Here is a 25149-nt window from a genome sequence, read left to right on the forward strand (position 1 = left end):
GGCGAGGCACATTGATATGCTGTATGCTCAGTACACACCAAAAACTGCGGGTAAGCAACTAGGGAAGCAAAGTAGTTAAAACCGGCCCTGAGAGTACCAAAGTTGATTGTAGCTGTCCCATTTTACACCCTGAGTGGTCCGGTACTGGGCCAACTAATCATTTAAAAATCTTCTGCCATAACATGCAGGTGAACTGTGCCACACACTGACACAAACAATACCTTATTTGCAAGCAATGGGTGTCAGCGTCACACTTCTAGTAATCAAATGTTTACAATATTTACAGTTGACTTATATTTTGGTATGAAAAAATATATGTGGTGTTAAATAAACTGTCAGAAAAAATATTCAAAAAATATCATAGAATTATTTTGTATAAGGAATACCCAAGTATACGCATCACTCAAAAGTCCCAACCAATACATTTCAATTAATGTGATGAATCCTTCTACCATCCGAGCAAACGCAAGCTATAGGAAGAAAACGGGAAACAGCGTTACACCACACTTATTTTTTTACTTCACAAAGCTCCCCTCGATAATATCAGAAGACCAAACTGGATTTATTAGGGGCCGACACTTATCTTCAAATCTTCGACGCCTGTTTAATGTAATATACTCACCAACTAAATCAAACACCCCAGAAATATTATTATCATTGGATGCAGAAAAAGCATTCGACATGATTGAATGGAAATACCTTTTTACTACATTGGAGAAGTTTGGGTTTGGCCCGAACATTTGTGCATGGATTAAATTACTGTATACTAAACCAGAAGCTTCAGTTTGCATCAACAACATTTGCTCAGACTACTTTAAACTAGAACGTGGTACTAGACAAGGATGCCCCTTGTCACCACTGTTGTTTGCAATTGCCGTTGAACCACAGGCAATACATTGTCGAAATACTGATCAGATAAAGGGGATTAGCAGAGAAGGACTGGAACAGAAAATTTCATTATATGCAGATGATATGGTACTGTATATATATCGGACCCAGAAAATTCTGTGCCTGCAGTCTTAACAGCACTCACAGAATTTCAAAAGATCTCTGGTCTCAGAATTAATCTGAATAAAAGTGTACTCTTTCCAGTGAATTCTCAAGCATATAATATTAGATTAGATACCCTACCTTTTATCATTGCAGAACAGTTTAAATACCTCGGGGTAAACATCACAAGTAAACATAAAGCTCTATATCAACAAAATTTCGCTGTCTACATGGAAAAAATTAAACAAGACTTGCATAGATGGTCAACCCTTCATCTCACACTAGCTGGAAGAATTAACACTGTTAAGATGAATATTCTTCCTAAGCTTTTTTTTATTTCAAAACATTCCAATATACATTAATAAATCATTCTTTAAGCAATTAGATTCAACAATAACCTCATTTATTTGGAATTCAAAACATCCACGCATCCAAAGAGTGACCCTACAAAGACAAAAGGCAGAAGGTGGCATGGCTCTACCTAACTTCCAGTTTTATTACTGGGCAGCAAATATACAGGTGATAAGAACCTGGACACAAATAGAAGAACATACACAGGCTTGGACCGCAATAGAAGTAAAATCCTGCAGTACTTCTTTGTATTCCTTGCTCTGTGCTCCAATAAACACATGTTATCTGCAATACACTAATAACCCAATTGTGCTCCACTCTTAGAATCTGGAACCAATGTAGAAAGCATTTTAAGACGGAGAAGCTTCTATCTGTGGCACCCTGCAAGAGAACCACCTCTTTCAACCTTCACAAACATATGCAGTTTTTAATATCTGGAAAAAATTTGGAATTAACTTGCTTAGAGATCTTTATATAGACAACATCTTTGCATCCTATGAACAATTACATTCCAAATTTAACATTCCAACTACACATTTCTTTCACTATCTTCAAATCAGGAACTTTGTTAAACAGAACCTTCCAGATTTTCCTCATCTTGCACCCACATCCATGCTGGAAAAATATTGCTCAATCTCAAGGACTTAGACACCATCTCTACAATATATAAAATCATTTTACAATCCCTCCCTTTCAAAGATCCAAGAGGTTACTGGGAAAAGATCTCTCAATTAATATATCAGAAAAGGAGTGGAAAGTAGCAATGCAGAGAATTCACTCGAGCTCCATATGCGCAAAGCATACAATTATACAACTCAAAATTATATATCGAGCACATCTGACTCGACTACAACTCTCCAAAATGTTTCCAGGGCGTGATCCAACCTGCGAATGCTGCACACTAGTTCCAGTCTCACTGGGTCACATGTTCTGGGCCTGCACCAAATGAACATCATTCTGGACGAAAATTTTTAATTACCTTTAAGACATCCTTGGACTCACAATCCCTCCTAACCCATTAACAGCTGTGTTTGGGGTTCTTCCAGATAGGCTTAAAGTGGAGAAGGACAAACAAACTGTGATTGCATTCACTACACTCTTGGCACGCAGACTCATTCTGATAAACTGGAAGAACCCAAACTCTCCCCTTTAAGTCAGTGGGAAACCGATGTGTTATACTATTTGAAATTGGAAAAAATCAAATACTCAGTTAGAGGATCCGTACAGACTTTTTTCAAAACATGGCAGGATCTAATCAGTAACATTTTAAAATAATTTCATAAAGCACAGAGAAAATATTAATTTAGATATGTTTACAGGTCTTAAATTTCATGCTGTTTGGCTTGCTCTCTCTCTTAGGGTTGGGGATCGATTATTTCTTAACTCAAATTTTCTTTATGTAAAACTTGATTGATTTGTATGGAATGCAATAAAATTAATAAAAATATATAAAAAAAAACTGCTTTCCTTTTCCTGCACTATTTGGAAAAGCACATATGACTTTGCACAGCTGCCAGTTTTATAGGCATTCCTGGTATTGATTATGTAATACCAGTTCATTCTTTTGGTGACTGTTCCCTGGCTGATGTAATTTGTTCAGCGCCGTTGCAATATCTAATGTTATATTGGCAATACCACAATCAAGTAGCCATAATGTACAGTACATTGAGTAATTCATAATATATAAAATGTGTATTACAATGCATATCTCTTCATCTCTGTTTATCAGTGTTTCATGAAATTGTCTACACAAAAGTGTTTATTTTTTTTTACATAAAACTGTTTTGTGTTTATATGTACGTGTGTGATTGTGTGTGTGTGTGTGTATGTGAGCAATACTGTTTTTATTTATATGTGCATTGTATCAGCAATACTGTTTTTATTTATATATGTATATTTGTGCATAAGCAACACTGCTTTTATTTATATACAATTATTTTTTTCTTATATGATATATAATACAAACAAAGAGATGCAGAGCATCAAAGAGCATCATTGAGCATTGACTTCTCTTATTTTCTTGTTTAGCAGTAGTTTCTAAGTTAAAGAATTTTAGAATTTGTATTTAATCATTAATTTGTATTTGGTTAATTTGTGTTTGTAAATTTAATCACATTTGGAACATTATATCAGGTTCTTGTGAAAAAATTACTGTCCTTTCTTTTTTTGGAATAATAAAGCTTCATTCTGTGTGTTCCCTCCTTAGGTGAAAAATATTCTCAGGATAGCCATTTGGAGACATTTTTGGAGAGGTTTTGGATAGGGGAGTGGGACCCATGGTGCCAAATGCTGTAACTATTTATTTCTTTGTGTTTTCATCATAAACGTTTACACAGGTATAGTTGTCATGTCTGAACACCTCAAAGGTTAAAAAAACTGCCCTGGAGTAACTTGTACATTAGATGTACTGTATCAGAAAAACAAAAATTTGAAAAAATAACTGTGAGCACATATTTTTTTCCTCTAGTTTAGCAGCAGTTTCTAAGTAAAAGGAATGTTTAAACCTGACACAAATATAGATTCTATCACAATTTGAGAAGTTATCTGTCTGGTTTTAGTGAAGAATTGACTGTCCTGCCTTTAATTTTTGAATAATAAGGCTTTATCTTGGGGTACCCCCTCAGGTAGAGATTGCTTAAAAATTCCCCCAAACAGATGAGTGACTGCGAGTCTGTATGACTCTGTCCTGCAGTGTATTACTGCCTCATTCCGATTTGATTTCTGCTTTGTGCTCAAAGCTGTGAGGACATGGATTCAGCTCCCAAATTGCGTCATGAAATAGATAAAAATATAACTCTTATTCATTTTATAGAATGTAACTGCTGAAAGGCTGATTAATAGCCTCCCATTTGCACGTCTCAAACGCGGCTGCTTTCAATGAGAAATTACTATGCTTGCATACAGTAGAGTCCAATGCGGCATGAATTGCTTTTCAAGTGTTTTGTATTTTTAAATGTGAACATTTAAGTTAAAGATATTGATACAATTTGATAATCAGAACTTATTCTTCAAATAAAGGGATTTAAACTGTTGTGTAACGAATAATGTAGTTTGCGCTTAACACTTTGTCTTTGTCAAACCGTTAATTTGTTTGACAAAACTTTTGTTTTAACAACGAAAATACATTAAGGTTATTAAACGTTTTCCACGGTCCTTGGCCGTAATTGGATGAATACCATCCGCTTCACGTGTTTCACACGTGTGATCAGATTCTTTTGATCACGTAGAAACACCTTTGCGACTTATAATACGTTCAATGAAGAAATGCGCCTCTTCTGGCAAAAATGGTGATTCGGCTGCACACTAAAGCGTTGTATTCTATCGACGTTTTAGCATTAAAAACAGCCGACTTTGTTGAAACTGCCTGTCTCTAGTCTGTCGTAGTAAAACTTTGCCATGCCATTACATGAGTTGTCAAAGCATTCAGTTTAATTCATACTGTTAATATGTAAGTGGAAATATACTTTTTTAATACATTCATTCTAAATTCATATACTGTAAAAGGATATTTTGAGCCGTACAGCCTATTTTTTAAAAAAATATATAGCCTTCAAATAAAACAGATAAAGTAAAGAAGTTCGAGATATCGATTATATACTTCAAAAATATTCCTTATTTGTTTATCTCAGGTTTATTTTTCTTTCACGGCAAAAGAGCTGTTTTTTTTTTTTTACCTAAATGGCAGTGTACAATTTATGACTGGAGAATAAATATCAGCACAAATGGGGCTGATGCGTCATTAGGACTGGAGTAACTTTTAGAAAAAAAATTACGACTGATGAGATCTTTGGGAAAACCAAACAAACAGCAAATCAGTGGGAGCAGGTTGTGCTGGGAGAGATAAGCCTGCATAGAAGAGCGTTCTGGAAAGACAAATGATGTGGAGAGTTCTCCTTGGGGCTCCACAAGGAAGGCACAAGGGAGAACGTTTAGACAAATGAGATACTGAAAAACGAATAAATGTAAGAGAGAAGGTCAATAATACCACTATTGCGCACTTCGAACTTTGGCAAGTCAGAAAACTGTAGTGAAAAAAAGAAAAATGAAGATTATTATTTAACTATACCGATTAGAAATGCAATAAGGACAAATTACTGAGCATTGCTAAACTTTAAACAGCCTATTTAAACAACTATTTTAAAACAGACTAACATTGTTTATCTGAGACGCACTATGATAGATGGACAAACAGGCAGTTTAGATAGATAGATAGATAGATAGATAGATAGATAGATAGATAGATAGATAGATAGATAGATAGATAGATAGATAGATAGATAGTAATTAAACGACGCCCAGAAATTTGGTTTAATTTCTGACATCCCTTTCCATGCATCCTTTAAACTGTTTCTAGAACAATAAACTAAAAAATAAAGCAAGGCCTTATTCAAATTTTACAATTCGGTTGTCTATCGTTTTTCAAGGTCAAAATATTAGTTTTGATTCTAGGATTTCATTTCAAATAATCTGCTTCTTGCATGTATCTATTTGTATAAACATAAACCTGCAATTCGCTCAGTAATTTCTCGTAATTTTATTAGCTTCTGTCAATCCCATCTAGCCTTCTGTGGCTTTTCTCGCCTTTTAAAGGCTCTCTCTTGTCTACCCGTTAGCGGGGAGACATATAAATTTACTGCTAGAAATGTGAAAGGGTCCTTGTGTTTAGAAGCCATAGACTTGACGGGATGACAAATCGTGGCCCAAATTAAAATTTTAAAAGGCTTTGCAAAGCCTGGGGTTCACGTTTGTGGGCGCCTTCAAAGCTCTGAAAAACTTAAGCCTTCTCAACTGCGATTCTGGTCATTGGACCAATCGCTCTTGACGGAAATAAAACCGGGTCCCATATTTCGGATCTATCTTTTTGTACTAATTTTACTTTTTATATATAGGATATCCTTACTTCTAAAATGATGGATTCACACTGCATCTGAATGACAAATTGAATGTTACCCTGCGAAGTGATCTCATTCATGGCTATATTTAAACTACTTGTAAAACAAGAAGATCAATGAAAGTTATTCATCTATTTACAGATTTTGTTAGTTGAACTCTTATTACGGACACTTGAATTCAAGACTTTCATCCGTTACAGTTTTTTTTTTTTTCTCTGCTGATTAGAAAAGTGACCACGGATCAATTTGATGTGTTATTATAAATTTTGATTTTTTAATTTGTGGCTGAGTCCAAACCTCCACACTTTTTGAACAGCATTTAACACAAGAAGTTAAATGATGGCTTTATCGAAGGTAAATTCTCGACATACTCCGTTTCATCCCTGCAGTTTTCATGAGCAATTCCCATACTGAAAAGACGTCAGTGTTAAAACATTACCGCCTTTGAAGCCCGGAGACTTTTTCTCGCAACTGAAGCTGATCAAGGGGGATGTCACGCACCTAAGGTGTTTACACAAAAGGAAGAAGCGCGAACTGCTCATTGATAAGAACACTTCATCGTCCGGGCAAGAATGCCCAGGGTACCGTGAGGAACTCTTCGAAGGTCCCAAATGAAGTCTCCCCACTTTCCACCTGTCGTCCTCAGCGCGGTGTCGGCACTTCTGTGCGCGCTCCCGCTGAGCCGGGCGACCAGCTGGCTGTAAGTATGCGGGTGCCCGAGGGGCACCGACCTGAATCTGTCCTACATTTTTAGTTTTATTTTGTACATATTAATTAATCATAAAATAATGATAATAATATTCATATTAATGACGTCTGAATTACATCAATAATGAACTGATTTTAAATAAGGCAGTGTCACCTTGATTGTAGTTTCTCATTTTCAATTTCAGGCTGGACTTACAAACGTAAGTGATTTCTATTTTGAGTCATAACGATTCTAGACGTCATAACTATGGGCCATGACATCTGTCTTCTGCGGACCTTTCTTAACGAGACCCCCTATTTTCTCCCTGTCTTCACCGGATGACGCTGGAGTCGAAAGTGCCGTTACCGTCATTCATTCGGTATCTACTGAGACTTCCATCGCCGGTTTCGTTATTTGCATTGCCCTCTTTTGGTGGGCTGTATAATTACATGATTAAGCAATCAGGTTTTTCTTTTCAATAAAACATGTTGTTGATTTATTTTTAATATTACAAACGCATAAATAAAAGCATAAGCAATTTCTTAATTTTAGAGCAATGCACGTCATTAGTTAATTTAAGTCTTCTTTCAAAAACCAATTACAAACTGACAGGAACTAGTCTTTAGCTATTATGAAAAGGAACTATAAAATTGGAATCAGACAACAAACAACAAAGAATAAAATGCATCTGTTGATTCATGTACTTACTTGATGACTTACTTGATGTAACCAGGGGAATAAAATGAACCTATTCACAAATATTAATCAAACGGGTCTTCTATAATGAGTTAGAAAAATGGAATGTGATCTGCTCACGCAAATTCTAGTAATAAAACCAAATCAATCCTTTTCAATAAGTCACCTGAATCAACTTCGAAATCCTGAAGTAATGCCCAGACTTGACTGCTGGAAATATCTGGAATAATAAAACGTTATCAAAACTGCTCAGCACAACTTTGGCCACTGAGCACAAGGCAGGAGACAGACATGCACAGGACAGCAGTCCACCACAGGGCCCAATCATTCACACAGATAGGGGCCAATTTGGAATTGCTAATCAACCTAATCAGTATGTGTTTGGGGATGTGGGAAGAAAATTTGATTACCTAGAGGAAACCCTTGCAGACACAAGAAGGACATGCAAACTCCACACAGCCAGCATGGTATTGGATTCAAACGCAGAAGGCTTTATAGTCTGAAACCCAAGTGTGTGGTCCTCTATGGCCCGTAATTTACGTAAGCTGAATTTTGATACCTAAAGGAATTTGAATAGCCATGGATTGTTCTGAGAAACAAAAATGTGTTTTCATGTTAAGGGTGATACAAAAAGATCAGTTTCTAAAGCCAGTTTCAGTAACTTTGATTTACTTTTTTTGCATAATGACATAAAAATAAAGCTTTCCGGGTGTGAAATTGGTGCAGTGGCTAGAGCTGCTGCCTCACAGTTCCACAAGACTGGGATTGAATTACCTGTCTGTTCGTGCGGAGTTTGCACATTTTCTCCGTGTGTGTGTGTGTGTATGTGTTGGGTTAACTGGTGACTCTAAATTGGACCTATATGGATGAGTTTAGGTGTGTGCTATGTATGCAAACCACCCTATTTAAAATCACTTCTTGCCAAGTGCCCAAAGGTGCTGGTATCAATTAAAGCATATGCGATCCTGAATTGGATTACATCAACATGAGATTTTTTTTTCATACATGTTGAAAAAGTTGACATTTCTAATTGATTAATTGCAGTATTAAGATAGGACACATGCACATTATGCAGGCAGCAGGTTGGTACTGTGGTGACACTGCTGCTTCATTTGCTGTGTAGAGTTTGTATTTTCTCCCCGTGTTCTTGTGCGTTTCCTCCAAATCCAGGTCCAAGACAGTCCAAAGACATGCAGGATAGATGGATTGGCAATGGTAAACTGGCCCTGATATGTGTATGTATGTATGTGGTTGTGTGTTCACCTCTCAATAGGCTAGCGTTCTGTCCAGAGCTTGTTCCTCCCTAAAGTCTGAGGCATGCTCTCACCTTGCTCTAGATAAGCAGGATTTGAAAACTAATGTATGGAATAGATGGATGGATACATGCACAACCTTCCATTCAGTCTTATCACTGTTTCCACATGCCTGTGTTATGTTTCCTGGGCTAGTGAATAAATTAATTCAAATGTATTATTAAGTATAATAAAAATAACATTTTCGATAAATATTTTTATTTGAATCACAAAAGGACTGGAGATTAAAGATTAATGCAACAATGGCACACCTACTTAATGACAGCCATCTATTACCTGGAGTGAGGCATCTGTCTATAACACTTTGGCTTTGCAGTTAGTAGTTCAAGGGTTAAGAGTGAACCACATGCAGGCATGGCCAGTGGCTAAGGGGAGTGGCTAATAAAAATACATATTGTTCAAGATAATACTGTTCAATACATGTTGTTCAAAATGTTCCATTTTAGAGGAACTGGAAATCTCTATTGCTGATAGAGAATAGTCTATTGGGTTCTTTGCTTCTATATATTTCCACCTTTTAAATATACTTTCTCAGTTACATTCAGTTTTATTAATATTGTATACAATAAAATCAGTGAAGGAAAATTAACTCAAATAAAAATGTAAGAAACTATTCTTCTTTGTAATTTTAGGGTTATCAGTATATGTTTTGAAAAGAAAATGTCATATCACTAGTCAGTACTGACCAGTACCATGTGTCACTTCTAAGCACATTTAGCTGCTTCTTCATTCCATTTAATCTAAACATGGAATAAATTACCAAGTAGTGTAGCAGCAAGGAGTACTTTGGGGAATTTGAAAACTCAACTCAATTTTATTTTGGAACAATTAGGCAAATAGGATTAACAAGCTTTGTTCTGCTGAAAAGCTTATTCTAATGTTTTAATATTCATAAATATAGATTATCAAGTTGAAGTTTATTGTCATGTGTACAAAGTACATCTAAAGTCTGACTTGCATGTCTCTTCAAAACAGTGACACATATACACTACCACCAAAGATGCACACATAAAAAAGTGTACCTCATACAACATACATACATACATACTATCTATCTATCTATCTATCTATCTATCTATCTATCTATCTATCTATCTATCTATCTATCTATCTATCTATCTATCTATCTATCTATCTATCTATATATATATATATATATATATATATATATCCATTATCCAACCCGTTACATCCTAAGTACAGGGTCACGGGGGTCTACTGGAGCCAATCCCAGCCAACAAGGCAGGAAACAAACCCCGGGCAGGGCACCAGCACACCACAGGGTGCACACACACACTAGAGACAATTTAGAATCACCAGTGCACCTAACCTGCATGTCTTTGGACTGTGGGAGGAAACCGGTGTACCCGGAGGAAACCCAGGCAGACACAGGGAGAACATGCAAACTCCATGCAGGGTGTGAACCCAGGTCTCCTAACTGCGAGGCAGCAGCGCTACCCACTATGCTGACCTATATATATCTGACAGGGCTATTGGTCTATAGCATTTAAATCTAAAAACATAAGTGTCATCTAATTAAACCCGTAGATGTTATTCTAATAAAATGCACTGTATTTTTCATTCTAACAGATGCTGTACACAATCGACAATATACCCTAATAAAAACAGAATTTAAGAAGAAAACGAAAATAGAAAAGGAAGTATTAATCCCATTGGAGCTCACTGATTGTCACACAATTTATTCCTGCTTGAGAGCAGACCACCAAAATGTTTAATGGACTAAAATGAAATTAGTACTCCCTAAATCATTCTTTTATTATTTTCCATTTGTTTTCCTATATTAAGTTAAAGTGTCAGTTTACATGTTTCCTAAATTATATATGATTCTCATTGACCATGCATCACATATTGGAATAAAAAAAAAAAATATCAACCACTTTCCCAATGAGCTTTTCCAGGGCAGAGTTGTGGGAAAGCTGCAGTCTGTCCCAACAAGCCTCATGCTCAAGGAAGAAACAATCCCATTACAGAGTGTCAGTCCATTGCAAGGTGAGCACACACACACACACTCACAAATGCACTGCAGCCAGTTTAACAACAGCAGTTCATCTAACTTGCATGTCTTTAGAGTGTGGAAAAAAATTGGAGCACCTGGAGAAAACCCAGACAGACACAAGAAGAACATGCAAACTCTATGCAGAGAGCTCCTGGGACATGAAACCCAGTTTCTATCATGCAAGGCAGCAGTGCTAACACTGTGTCACTGTGCTGCCAGGAATTAAAAATGCATTGCACACAAGTAATTAACATAAATAGAAGACAAGGGTGAGATGAGTATAGCTTTAAAGCACTTAAATTGGAAAGACAGCAGTAAAATGGAATGTGAAAGATATTAAAAGGCAAGAACAAGAAAAAAAGAGTTAAACTTGGAGATCTAAACAGAGGAACCTGATGTGACAAGTACGGGAGCAGTAATGAAAGACAAGAGCAGGCATTGCAACAACTAATACTGAGTGAAGGTCTTTAATCAATTATTACTAGGGGGCTTAGCCCCTGCTCGTTTCACTCACCAACTCCCCTGGCCTGCTCTATGCGCCAGCCAAATCACGTCGCTTGCGTATGTGGATTTCATTTTCACCAAAACAACACATCTTTTAATTCTCACGGATACGCCTCTTCATTGGGAAGAAACACTACTTTTCCCCGATGGCAACAAGAATTTCACGACCTACAAGTCTCCGATTTAAAGTTTAAATCCGAACAATACATTCAATCTGTTTTCACTGTTCCATTATTTCACTGAGTAATAATTTCCGTTTGTTTGCGCTAATGCAATCTTTACTATCATTTTTTGAGACTTTTGAATTTTTGTACTTCCATTATCTCCTAACCTGCCCTGCATGTGTATCGCGCCAACGTTTTTGAATTCTTTATGATGTTCTACTTTGTCGTCTACTCTTTATCTTTTATTTCCAGCCCCGGGCGTGGTTAAATCTCTTGGCACACAGTCCCGTCTCGCACGACATGAAAAAGTCACGTCTCGTCACAGACTAAAAAGTCTCGTCTCATCCCAGGATTTTTTTTAATATAATAGAGAGACTAGCAAATAGACATTTTCTTAAATATAATCCTTAAATATCTGCAACCATAGCTGTCTATGTTCTATGACACTACTAATAAGAAACACTAGAAATAATTTCCAAGAACGTAGAAAGATATAGTCTTCTGTTTTAGTATACAGGAGTGTAATCAAAAGATGGAACACACAAACATTGTGTACCCATCAAGATGATCTAAAAAGTGTAGTATAAAGATACATTTTATACCAGTCAGGCTGATCAGCTTGAATGAAGGGTCATGTAATTGGAAAAAAGTGAGGTGTAAAAATTATTCAAAACAAATAGTATATCAAAAATGATTTGTACTGCAAGGAACTGTGCAATGTGGTGCCTTTTTCTCATATGAAAGTAAAATCAAGCCATTAATCAGAAGTGAAAATAACTGCAACAGTGTGTTTCTGATAAAGGAACTGATTAAAGAGGATAGGTCATCAGGCACAAGGGCACATGAACAGGGTTGAAAGCCTTACTATACTGTATCCAAACCATACTATTTTCAAGCGTACTTAATTCAAATCTGTGTCATATGGGTCTGAAAACCTCTGTGTAGTGTCAATATTTTACTTGATCAAATATATTTTATTTTATATTAGACTTTATATTTTATATTTTTTATAGTAGTGTAAACCCTGCAAACGTTTCTTCCTAAAACATTCTTTTCAGAATTATAACACCAAGTTTTATCCAACAATGTGAAAAATATGCCCAGAGTAAGCAACTCAAAACGCAATGCAAAAAAAAAAAAAAAGTATTTGGTACATATTATACCATTTAGGGCCATTCATTCAATAGAGGAAATAAAATAACAAATGAACTCACAAAAATATATTGAAAAAGCAGAAATCTATTTTATTTGATGTTATGTTTTACATTTTCATGGTAATCACTTCCTTTCATAAGTGTGTACGTTTTCTCTTGAACAAACCTTCAGCGCGAGCAGATAAAGGTTGCTCATGTAAACTAAGAGCTGAGAAAGGCACACTCTTTTACAATTTAATCATTGTGACATAACATTATTGAGAATTTCACCATAAAATCCACCATGTCGCATCACAAAACGTACGCAATTTCAACAAGAAATACTACAAACATAGCACCAGTTCAAAAGCTTATGGAAAAGCAACACATACAATATTGAACATTAAAGTTTTGATGAATTGTATATTGCAGTTCGTTACATAAAAAAGTAAACTTTAGATCTCTGTTGTGTTCGTTGCTATGCTAAATTAGCTATGTTAAATTAGTATCTTCACAAACTTAAGCTTTTTCAAATCAAAAACTCATTGACATGGCGACGCAGGTTAGGTTATATGAAATATGCAATGATTTACAACTGTTTACCTTTAACTTGCAATAGTCATGCAGTTGAGGTCTGGCCTACAGTAGTGACCGTTTTTTTAAACTTTTATGCGTTTTTTTTTTTTAATTGCATAATCTTACACGGAACTGCGAGGGTAAATCAAAAAGTAAAGGCCATTTGACAATTACGCGGTAACCGCAGCGACTACAAACTGACGTAATACAACACATTAGCGATGTTTTATGGGTAATTTAAATACGTACATGTGCGCAGCTCTCAGCCATTATAGTTAAAGCTGAGAGTAAGCGAATATGCTCACTTAGCTTGCGATTTTGTTGAACAGTGCGCAGTAGTGAAAACATATCTTTGGGTAGGGAGAGCGAAATACTGCTGTGCTGAAATTCACCGGAGGATGTTGGCTCAGTGTGGAAGTGAATACATCATGACTCAGTGAAAAGTTTATGAATGGGCAGAAAAGTGACGAAGCTCGTTCTGATCGACCATCAAGACTGACGGATTATGTTGTCTGTTGTTGCTGCATATTTGTAAATCAGCTAAAAAGCTTACTGACACAAACAAACATCCTTCTGTGAATTTCAGCGGGTTAACTCCCCCTGCCCAAAGAAATCTCACAACGAAGCGTTGTTCAACAATCGTAGGGAATCCTGCCGCGGATTCAAACAAGTAATCGATTCAATACACCAACGGCAGAATGGTGCGCTCTGCGTGTTCGAACTACAGTACCCAGAAGCTGTTTCTAACTTATTATATTTCACATTGCACTTACTTTTTCGGTTTACTCCTGTGTATGTTCAGTACTGTGCTACTTTTCTCTGAACGTGTGTAGCGGTGTACAGTAATCTGTTGCTGATGCATCTTCGGGCATATTTGTTGTGAATCGAAATTTTATTTTTTTTAAATTGTAGTCATGTATCAGGCCTTCAGCTTATTCAGTGTAAATTTGTCCTAGCGTCAATCTTTCCTCGCGGTTGTTTTTTTTAGGTATTTGTAGTGTAATTTAGTTTTTTTTTCAGCATATTTTTTATTTTATTTATTCAGTGTACTGTAGAATAGTACAATTCAAATACGGATCGTTTTCTGAATGCTTTAAGACAATAAGATATTCACATTACATAGTACCTTGAATTCTAATTGTGTGAAAGTAGAAACTCAGCTTTGATAATTACACCTCCTGGTGTTTCAATATCAAGGTTAGTGCTGAATTTTTTCTAGGGACAGGTCTCTTAATGATTTTAGCGGCATAATAGACATGACTCAAGCAACGGCAAGGTGGCTAGGGGTCCACTATTTTTTAGGTTAAACATAGAGAGAGAGACAGCTTCTGGCTGACACGCTGCACCAGTAGAAGGATGTCTCTAAAAGGCTTACATTATTAACTCGCTGAATGATCATTTTGAAACCAAATAACGTTCACACCGGCATTCAGATTATCATAACCATGTGCACTTCTTCACCATTCTAATCAACACTGGCCTCTCAAATTCCAGCAGTTGTTTTAGCTCGACTTTTCCAGGCATGGGTTTTTATTTGTTTTTATTTTCTTGTTCCGGGATGCAATCTTAACTAAGTAATAGGCAAAGTTTTAATCACTGCAGCTGGCCCACTGATTTTCTTAGTAACAAGTGACAGTATTTCAAAATGTGATTTGCTGTTTAGCCAGACGTATCAGCAGCCCGTGTTGAATATTTTTCTGTGACTCACGCAAACTGAGGCTGAAACCTCTTTGTTAATAACAGCACACAGGCTCAAGTTAGCAGATTAAAACAAAAAAACAAAAAACGGTCCACGCTATTTACTTTTTTCTTTTGGAATGAATGATGCAAACAGGCCAAACAAATACATGTACATATGAAATCCAAAGATTTTAATTGCACTAGAAGTAATAGATTTTACATTGAAAAAACTGGATGTATAAAATAAACAGTTGAGTGATTAACTTAACTTGTATAATAACTAGAATCTGGTGTACATAGTAGGAATTTGTGGATTTTAAAGACTAGTGGTGATAATGTAATGATGTGGGGGATTTTTTTTTTTGTGGCACCTCCGTAATACAGGAATAATGCCATTTGACTGTCACAACATTTCTAAGGTTATTGTTGGCCGTCGTCATTTCCTTTGTAGTCACAGTCTACCCAATTTCAAATTGATACATCTAGTAGGACAACATCTGATATCACAATGCACACATCATCCGATTCCATGAACATTGCAGTGAATACAGCTTACTCTGCAATGGCCTGTACAGTTCCCAGATTTTCCAAAAGAGAACCTTTGGGACAAAGAGAAAAGGGATGTCTGTAATATGAATATGTGGCCGAAAAATCTTCAGGTCTTGTGTGAAGCTATTGAGTCTGCAAGGACCAAACCTCAGAAGAAACATTTCAGCACCTTTCTGAACCCTTTGCCTTCAATAATTCTTTCTATTGAGGAGATAAAAGGGGATTCTACCTGACTCAAGATATGTGAGTTAAATAAAGTAACCACTCCTTGTATATATAAGTGCTTTTTGCTTATGGTAACACAATTCTACTTCTATTTTTTCTTTTTTGCACCTTTTTATTCCATTTACATTTCAAGTGATCCATCTATATCCCCATTAATTTTTCTAAAGTAGTCTAACCCATTGCAGAACCTATGAATGGGAACATAAGATAGGATCCAATACTGGATGGGGCCAAAGTCTATCACAGGACTCACTCTCTCATGCACAGTTACGAAGCACCTTGGACTACATGTATATGAATCTTGAAAACCAGGAAGAAAAAAATCAGGATTTGGAACCAGGACCTGGAGTCTTGAGATAGCAGTGCTCACCAGTATATCACCATGTTGTTGCTGTTATGCTGATTCTATTCTTATACAGATTTAATTTAGTAACCTTTTCATTACAGATATGCTCAATGAAATTCATGTTTACAAGAGCTCCAGATAATTCATTTTTTTCATAAGAATGTGTTCCTCATTAATTTTAAAAGTATTTATAGACCTTATTGATTGAAAAGATATCAAATGATGAAGATAACCAGAGAGAGACTGTGATATTGACATTATTTAAATGTATCTTCTGTTCTATTTTTTTACCTACTACATCCAATAGACCCTGGTTTTATAAAATTTTTAGGCTTTGTTGATGAAGAATTCAGTTTTGATCTTTATTGTTACAATTTAATATGTACAAAAGTTTCCATGTGAGACCAAATAACCAGCCAATTTTCAAAACACATAGACAGAGTCTTTTCATGTCATTCCCATTGTACTTTTCAGGTCTTTGGTCAAGCAGCCATTAGCCCGAAGTCTACGTGACTCTGACAGCTGCGCCCTCCTTAAAGGATTAAGTGCTGGTCAGGTACAGCTCTGTCGTCAGCAACTGGAGGCAATGGATTCAGTACGGCGGGGTGCTGAGATTGCCATTGAGGAGTGCCAGCACCAGTTTCGGACACGACGATGGAACTGCTCTACAGTACAGGGGATCAATGTGTTTGGAAAAGTTGTCATGCAAGGTCAGGAGCATACCCAGATGTACAGATTCTTTAATCATTACATTAAAATGGATAAACAATTATACAACAAAGCTAAAGTAAATGAAATAGTTTGAACGTATTTTTAGAGCATTTTTTATACTACACCCTATCTCAAAATGCTGCTTAAACAAATAATATTCTTGTGTTCTTACAAATTACTTATGAATGCTTTAAAATCACTTCAGTTGTTTTTTGTCCAGCACCTCCTGATTCACTGGTACAAGCAAACCCAAACATATACAGTTAGGTCCATAAATATTTGGACTGAGACAACTTTTTTCTGATTTTGGTTCTGTACATTACCACAAGGAATTTTAAATGAAACAACTCAGATGCAGTTGAAGTGCAGACTTTCAGCTTTAATTCAGTGGGTTGAACAAAAAGATTGCATAAAAATGTGAGGCAACTAAAGCATTTTTTTAACACAATCCCTTTATTTCAGGGGCTCAAAAGTAATTGGACAAATTAAATAGCTGGAAATAAAATGTTCCATTTCTAATACTTGGTTGAAAACCCTTTGCTGGTAATGACAGCCTGAAGTCTTGAACTCACGGACATCACCAGATGCTGGGTTTCCTCCTTTTTAATGCTCTGCCAGGCCTTTACTGCAGCGGCTTTCAGTTGCTGTTTGTTTGTGGGTCTTTCTGTCTGAAGTTTAGTCTTCAACAAGTGAAATGCATGCTCAGTTGGGTTAAGATCAGGAGACTGACTTGGCCATTCAAGAATTTTCCACTTTTTTGCATTAATAAACTCCTGGGTTGCTTTGGCTTATGGTTTGGGTCATTCTCCATCTGTATCATGAAATGCCACCCAATCAATTTGACTGCATTTAGCTGGATTTGAGCAGACAGTATGTCTCTGAATACCTCAGAATTCATTCAGCTGCTTCTGTCCTGTGTCACATCATCAATAAACACTAGTGTCCCAGTGCCACTGGCAGCCATGCACGCCCAAGCCATCACACTGCCTCCACCATGTTTTACAGATGATGTGGTATGCTTTGGATAATGAGCTGTTCCACGTCTTCTCCATACTTTTTTCTTGTCATCATTCTGGTAGAGGTTGATCTTGGTTTCATCTGTCCAAAGAATGTTTTTCCAGAACTGTACTGGCTTTTTTAGATGCTTTGCTGAAGACAAAGTCCAATCTAGCCTTTATGTTCTTGAGGCTTATGAATGGTTGCACCCTCTGTATTTACTTTCATGCAGTCTTCTCTTTATGGTAGACTTGGATATGGATATGCCTACCCCCCGGAGAGTGTTGTTCACTTGGTTGGCTGTTGTGAAGGGGTTTCTCTTCACCATGGAAATGATTCTGCGATCATCCACCACTGTTGTCTTCCGTGGACGTCCAGGTCTTTTTGTGTTGCTTAGTTTACCAGTGCTTGCTTTCTTTCTCAGGATGTACCAAACTGTAGATGTTGCCACTCGTAATATTGTAGCAATTTCTCGGATGGGTTTTTTCTGTTTTCGCAGCTTAAGGATGGCTTCTTTCGCCTGCACGGAGAGCTCCTTTGACTGCATGTTGTCTGTTCACAGCAAAATCTTCCACATGCAAGCACCACACCTCAAATCAACTCCAGGCCTTTTATCTGCTTAATTGATAATGACATAATGACAGACTTGCCCACACCTGCCCATGAAATAGCCTTTGAGTCAATTGTCCAATTACTTTTGAGCCCCTGAAATGAAAGGATTGTGTTAAAAAAATGCTTTAGTTGCCTCACATTTTTATGCTATCTTTTTGTTCAACCCACTGAATTAAAGCTGAAAGTCTGCACGTCAACTGCATCTGAGTTGTTTCATTTAAAATTCATTGTGGTAATGTACAGAACCAAAATTAGAAAAAAGTTGTCTCTGTACAAATATTTATGGATCTAACTGTATATACCTATATATATATAGTTTGACTTGTGTTGATGTCTAATTATGCAAGATGTCAACCTTTTTGGGGTTCACCCTATTTTTGGCCCCCTAAGCCTGAACCCCCTCATTTTTATTTTGTACAGGAAATTACACCTATATGATAAAGAGTAAACCAATAGGTGTCAACTAGAATGATCAGAAGGACTTGGAAGTTGTGCATGCCACATCAACTGACCCTCTGGGGTTCAATCGCCAAGGGGATATGAGGGGCTACAGTTACTCTGTTTCACAAAACATTGAAAAAATAGGGATCTGTAGTATAGGCATGTGGAGAGTTGTCTTATAGTATTTCAAGGTTGCCGATTATAAATATATTTTTGATATTTGATTCTTTATTGGTGGTCCTAACCCTCTAACAACTACTCCCATAAAGTTTAAGATAACAAATTTCAAACATATACACATGTGGGGTGTTGTTTCATACTCTTTCAAGATTAGTAATTATGAATATAATGTTATTTTTGATTGTTTACTAGGGATGTAATCCTCTATGGAACTCTATCAGAAGCTGAAAAATGACAACTGTCTATTACAATTGAGAATATTAAAATTTTAAACATTTAGATTGAAGTATACATTTTAATATTTCAAATGTTTGATTCAGCTATTCTTGTATATTACGCACTTTTATATCATGAAGTAAATCATTACATTTCTTTTGAACACCCTAGTTTGGGTGGCTTATACTATACTTCAGACTTTTTACAGTACAATTCAGTTGGATTTACATAAAAAGCAGGTTTACTTAACTGCAAACATCATTATTCCCTCCACTTCCCAGAACTTGCTAATTCTCAGGTAAATATGTTACTGTGTAATGAGTTATTTAACAAGAACATGGGTACAAAACTAAGTTTTGCACAAATGTTAAAGTTTTTCTTCACATAGATAGTCATAGGCAACATGGAATAAATTACCAAGTACTCTGGCTGACAGTAGTTCTGTGGTTGCTTTCAAAACTGAATGACCAGGGGCCTCATGTATAACGCCATGCGTAGAACTCGCACTATAACATGGCGTAAGCACAAAAGCCGAAATGTGCTTACGCACAGAAAAATCCAGATGCAGGAATCTGTGCGTACTCCAACTTCCACGTTCTTCCGCTACATAAATCCCGATCAGCATGAAAACTAACGCTCGTGCACGCGCATTATGTAACGCCCCAAATCCTTCCAGAATTACGCCTATTTGAATATGCAAATCAATATAAATCGCCCTTAAGCGCAGCCTTCTGTGAAAAGACAATGGGAAAAGCACGGGGAAAATATAAGAATTTCAGCGAATACCAAGTGGAGGCAAATGAAAAACATACTATTTGTTCAAATAAACTGTGGTATAATCAACAAAAGGAAGTTGATCGAGTGACATAGCGTGTTGGAGACACTTGAAAGCTCACATTCACAAATCGCACAGTGCCGGAAATAAAAAAGAAGTCACATATCAAAGTCGCAGTGAAAAGCCGAGTTGTAAGCCCACTGTCTGAGTGTCATATGAAAGTTTATTAGGGTACAGAGAAAAAAGGCACACAGTGAGGAAAAAGCACGAAATGTCAACTTCAATCTCGACATTTCCACTTTAATCACGTAGTTTATTTTGTCATTAAAGTAGAACATCATAAACTTCATCTTAAAATCGTTTAATTAACCAGTTTCTCAAATCACATCGTAATTAAAGTAGCACGTTAAATGCTTTGTTTTGTATTTGATTTTCTATGTGCTCTATGTGTGTGAATCACTACTTGCTTTTAAACCGGCTCTCTTCCTCCAACTGGACACAGAATCAATTACATTCGTAATATTACAGTTCTCTGAATAACTAAAATACTGAGATGTATACGTGATATCATTTTCATGATGATAGGAGTTAAAGCACGTTATTAAACATGTGTTTCACTTCGATGAAATAATTTATTGCAGCAGTACAATCAGGGGGCTCTAGGCTTGTGGTGGCACTGGGCAGAGGAAGAATCGGTGGCTCCTTCGCCGCCCGTCAGTAAGGTAGCTTATGCACAACGTCCGTTGCGACACTGCATAGCCGCCTCGTGCTCATGACACAAGCATTTAACTTTTGCCGAAATTTGTTGCTGTGTTTTTAGCTGTGTTGTTATTTTCTCTTTCTGTTTTATATTCAATATATATTGGCGTAGCCATCACTGCAGTCAGTGCTTTTCTTTCCCCAAGTAACCGATCGCCATACAATCAGCTCTGTAATAGACGTTAAGCCATCTGTAAGCTTAGCGCCGATTCTTCAAAACGTTTAAAGAACATTGAAATATCTTCGTAGTACATGTTTAATTATTCTATCCTTAACGACACTCCCAGTGAAAATATAGATTATTTAAATGAAGTTAAAGTTTTATCTGTATAATTTAATTAACATATTTTGCTGAATTTCACCTTATAAATGATATCGTTTCTGTTTCTGAACCGCGAGGTCCGTACAGGAAAGACTTTAAAACATTTTGCAGTGGCTGAGACAGCGTGTCCTTGAAGCTGTATACCAATAATTCTCTTTCCGATCAGCTGCTGCTGTGATTCACACTCAGATACAGTGATATAAATACTCAGAGTGGTGCAGTGAGAGAAATATTGAAAAAGATGATCTGCTGTGGCAACTCCTAACAAGAGGAGCTGAAAGAAGAAGAAGAAGTGAGAGTAACAACGCTAAAGCAGTTATGGTATTTGGAATACTATGGCTGTTCCCTCTACCATTATATTGTTACAAGTTAATTACAATCAGATGCATTACACTAATAAACAATATGCGGTTAGTTTCTGTGTATTTATATAGCTGCGTCAGGAAAATAAGGTGTAACCACACAGGAACAGTAGCACTGCTTTGACGCTGGGTGCCGCCAGTCTGCAAAACCGAGCGGAGAACTTGCGTACGACAAGGTATGAGGTACCGTGGAAAAGTGCGTGGATTTACGCCAAGTGTAGGTTTTATACATCGCGATTTGAATGTGGAAAAGTTCTTATACAACGTTTCTGTGCGTACGCACCGTTTATACATGAGGCCCCTGCTTTGTACAAATTGTTCTACCATTCCAAAGGCAGCAGAAGATTTAAAAGGTTTAGCATGTTCCCTCTGCCAGCATGCATAACTTTGTTATTCATAGTGTCATCATTTTATTTTAGTACAATAAAAACCTATTTAAAATAGAGTAAAAGGGGAAGAGAGGGATGGAGGGGTAGAATGTATGATGCAAAGTTCACTGAAGATCAAATAAACATTTTACCTGCATGGTTAGTAAAACTCACTTCTTGGGCCAAAACAGAACAGCATTTTTTAATGATCATGGGTGTTAGTACCATATAACAGGAGTGGAAGTGTCTCTTTGTTCCAGTTTGAATTCAACAACACTCATGTTATTCAGATACAGTATATATAGCATAGGTCCATGTTTTGCAGCCATTGTATGGTCTGTCTTCTTGTTTTATAACACTTTTAGGCACTAGAGTATATACATGTTGAAAATAAATGCGCTGGGCATTCTGGATATCATGGAGATAAATGGTTCTGATATCTGTAACCTATTTTGATGGAAATGATGTAGTATATCAGTGCCTTCCTTAAAGTATTAAGCTTTTATTTCACCAGCAGTGGGTTCGTTGGTTATGAGTAATGAAATTTTCGCACAATATTCAATAAACACTGTTGGGGCATTAAACGCACAATTAGTCCTTTTCACATTTCAGTATTTTATCTTCTGGGAACCATCCCAGTACTGATGGAAAACAGCACAGCATGTCCTTTTTCTCAATGGAACACAATTGTGTGAAAGGCACCTGTTCTTGATCAGTATATGCAGCAGTTCTTAATGTAATTGCTATGTGATTTTCTTTTTTTGGGCTAAGAATATGCACCATAAGTTTAAATGCTGTACTTAAGAACTCACATACAACAAATGCGAAAACCCATTTGAAAACAAGGTGAAGATAAATGATCACTAGGTAAACAGTGATCAGATGTGTTAATTTTATAAGGTTACAGCTATTTACAATATACTGTCATCTGTCCAAATAGAAATGTTATAGTCTTTGTCCAGTTTTAATACTTTTATTGTGCAGTGCTTTTCAGCCATTCTTCTTGCATTGCAAACAGATTATTGGAAGTGAATGTGGAAAAGTGAAATAAACAATCCATTGATATTGATGCATGACTCCTAAAGTCTGTGAATAGGGCAAATGCTCCTGGGGGGAAAAAAAAAAGACAGGTGCACAACAATTTCCACTAGCATTTATGCTTGATGAATTGCTTTGAACCATCAGGTATTCAAGATTGCATTTGCTGTGGTTTACCACAGTACAAAACGTTTAATGACACTTTGTATAAATAAGTGGATGTATACCATTTAATTTTATTGTCATTGGATATGACCCTATTTTTACTCCATGCAATTTTTGGAGTGGTGCTATCAATTTTCCAAGAGGAAAGGAAATTCCAAAGTCTTTTTATCAAACAGGTACTCCAGATACAGGATCAAATCAGCTGGTGCAATTCATGCTTGCATGTACTGTACATCTGCTAATTAAAACAAGACAGACGTTACATTTATTGTGAAAAGATTGGTTACGATTGGGCAGTTGCCATTTTGAAATTGGTTGCTTTTAGTAGTTTATGCAAGCGGGGAAGGATTTACTTAAATGGGAAGCAGCTCTGCATGACACAGTCTTTAGTCATATGTATACAGTGGCTCTTCTAGAGGTGCTTTAGCTCCAATAAAAATGACAAATTAGTTTATACTTTGACTAGCATGTAGCCTGCTCTAAAATACATCATCAAGAATGTGTTTTATAATTTGGGTATATGTCAAAGTGATCAATAAAACTAATAAATTATTGAGTACTGTAAATATTCAAACAATGAACTTCAATTACCAAAAGACACCAGACAAGGCATGCAGTTTTAAAAGGATTATCAAAAGGCTCACTTCAACATTAAGATAAAACACACACAAACACAAGATTAAAGTGAAGCCTTTCAGTTGCTACCTTTTCTCCTCAGGCACACGTGAAGCAGCATTCATTCATGCAATCTCTTCAGCTGGAGTGGCATTTGCTATCACCCGAGCGTGCAGCCGTGGGGAGTTAGAGAAGTGTGGCTGTGACCGCAAAGTGCGCGGAGTCAGTCCTGAAGGTACACTCTCTCTTTTTCGATAACCATTTATTTGGCACCTTGTGTTGTTTCTTTACTGCTTATTCTCCCACTTTAGGTTTCCAGTGGTCTGGATGTTCTGACAATCTCTCTTATGGCGTATCATTCTCACAGTCATTTGTTGACAACCCTGAAAGGATCCGGGGTTCTTCTTCCAGCCGAGCACTTATGAACCTACACAATAATGAAGCTGGACGAAAGGTAGGCAGTTTAACAGCAAGAATGACAATATTTAAGTATGTTCAATAAACATAAGACAGCAAAACAGTGTTTTCCAATATTAAAGCTAGTTCTGTTTTCTCAGGCAATTCTAAATAACATGCGAGTGGAATGTAAATGCCATGGAGTATCTGGGTCTTGTGAAGTTCGAACATGTTGGAAGGTCATGCCACCATTCCGCAGAGTAGGAGTTGTACTGAAGGAACGATTTGATGGAGCAACTGAGGTTGAGCAACGGAAAGTTGGATCTCGAAAAGTTCTGGTGCCCAAAGACACCCATTTTAAGCCTTACACTCTACAGGACTTAATCTACCTCTCAGGAAGTCCAGATTTTTGTGAACTGGACCCCCGTGGAGGAATCCCTGGCACTGCAGGCAGGCAGTGCAATGCCACTTCCTCCAGGCTGGCAGCAGATGCTTGCGACCTCATGTGCTGTGGCAGAGGTTTTCATACCGAGCATGCTGAGGTTATTGAGAGGTGTAGCTGTAAGTTCCGCTGGTGCTGCTCAGTGCAATGCAAACAGTGCCGGAATATGGTACAAGTCCACACCTGCAGATGAGCAAAACAAGTGACAGTAAAGCACTGGCTGTTTGCATTGTGCACAAGATCATGAAATGCAAAGGACTTGAAACAGCAAAATCATTTACTGCGTTTATTATGTTTGTGTCTACTCTAAAACCTTCAAAAAACATTGGTTTCAAACCATGCATTTTGCTTTAAGTATGAATAACTAATTCCTGTACCATTTCATCAGGAAAATTCCACATACACAACTTAATGTGGATTAATTAGACAAACTCCATAGACTAGTTAACAGTGCCTTTCCTGTAAACATTATGATTTAAATATAGTACCTAGGGATGATCTGAAGAATGTTGAGTTTACACTATATTCAAAACTTAAAAAAAAAAAAAAAAAACGACTGTACTATGTACCAGAAATGCAATAAATATCTTTATTCTTCATTACACAACTATTACTTTAAAAAAATTC

The 25149-nt window shown here is 36.8% G+C and overlaps 1 protein-coding gene across 1 annotated transcript; it reads left to right on the forward strand.

The window, feature by feature from the left end:
* The first annotated feature begins 6028 nt into the window (after nt 1-6028).
* LOC120535670 (protein Wnt-4-like) lies at nt 6029-25075 on the forward strand. Its single transcript, XM_039763637.1, has 5 exons — nt 6029-6933; nt 16599-16834; nt 23788-23919; nt 23996-24138; nt 24242-25075. The coding sequence occupies exons 1-5, from the start codon at nt 6845-6847 to the stop codon at nt 24713-24715; spliced, it is 1074 nt and encodes a 357-aa protein (XP_039619571.1). The 5' UTR covers nt 6029-6844; the 3' UTR covers nt 24716-25075.
* Nucleotides 25076-25149: the final 74 nt, after the last annotated feature.

The sequence above is a fragment of the Polypterus senegalus genome, chromosome 9, assembly GCF_016835505.1.
Source record: "Polypterus senegalus isolate Bchr_013 chromosome 9, ASM1683550v1, whole genome shotgun sequence".
In the NCBI taxonomy this organism is placed as follows: Eukaryota; Metazoa; Chordata; class Cladistia; order Polypteriformes; family Polypteridae; genus Polypterus; species Polypterus senegalus.

Coding starts and splice junctions, on each gene's coding strand:
- LOC120535670 (XM_039763637.1), top strand. CDS start 6,845: ATGAAGTCTCCCCACTTTCCACCTGTCGTCCTCAGCGCGGTGTCGGCA. Junction 16,835..23,787: donor TGGAAAAGTTGTCATGCAAG/GTCAGGAGCATA, acceptor TTTTCTCCTCAG/GCACACGTGAAGCAGCATTC. Junction 24,139..24,241: donor ATAATGAAGCTGGACGAAAG/GTAGGCAGTTTA, acceptor CTGTTTTCTCAG/GCAATTCTAAATAACATGCG.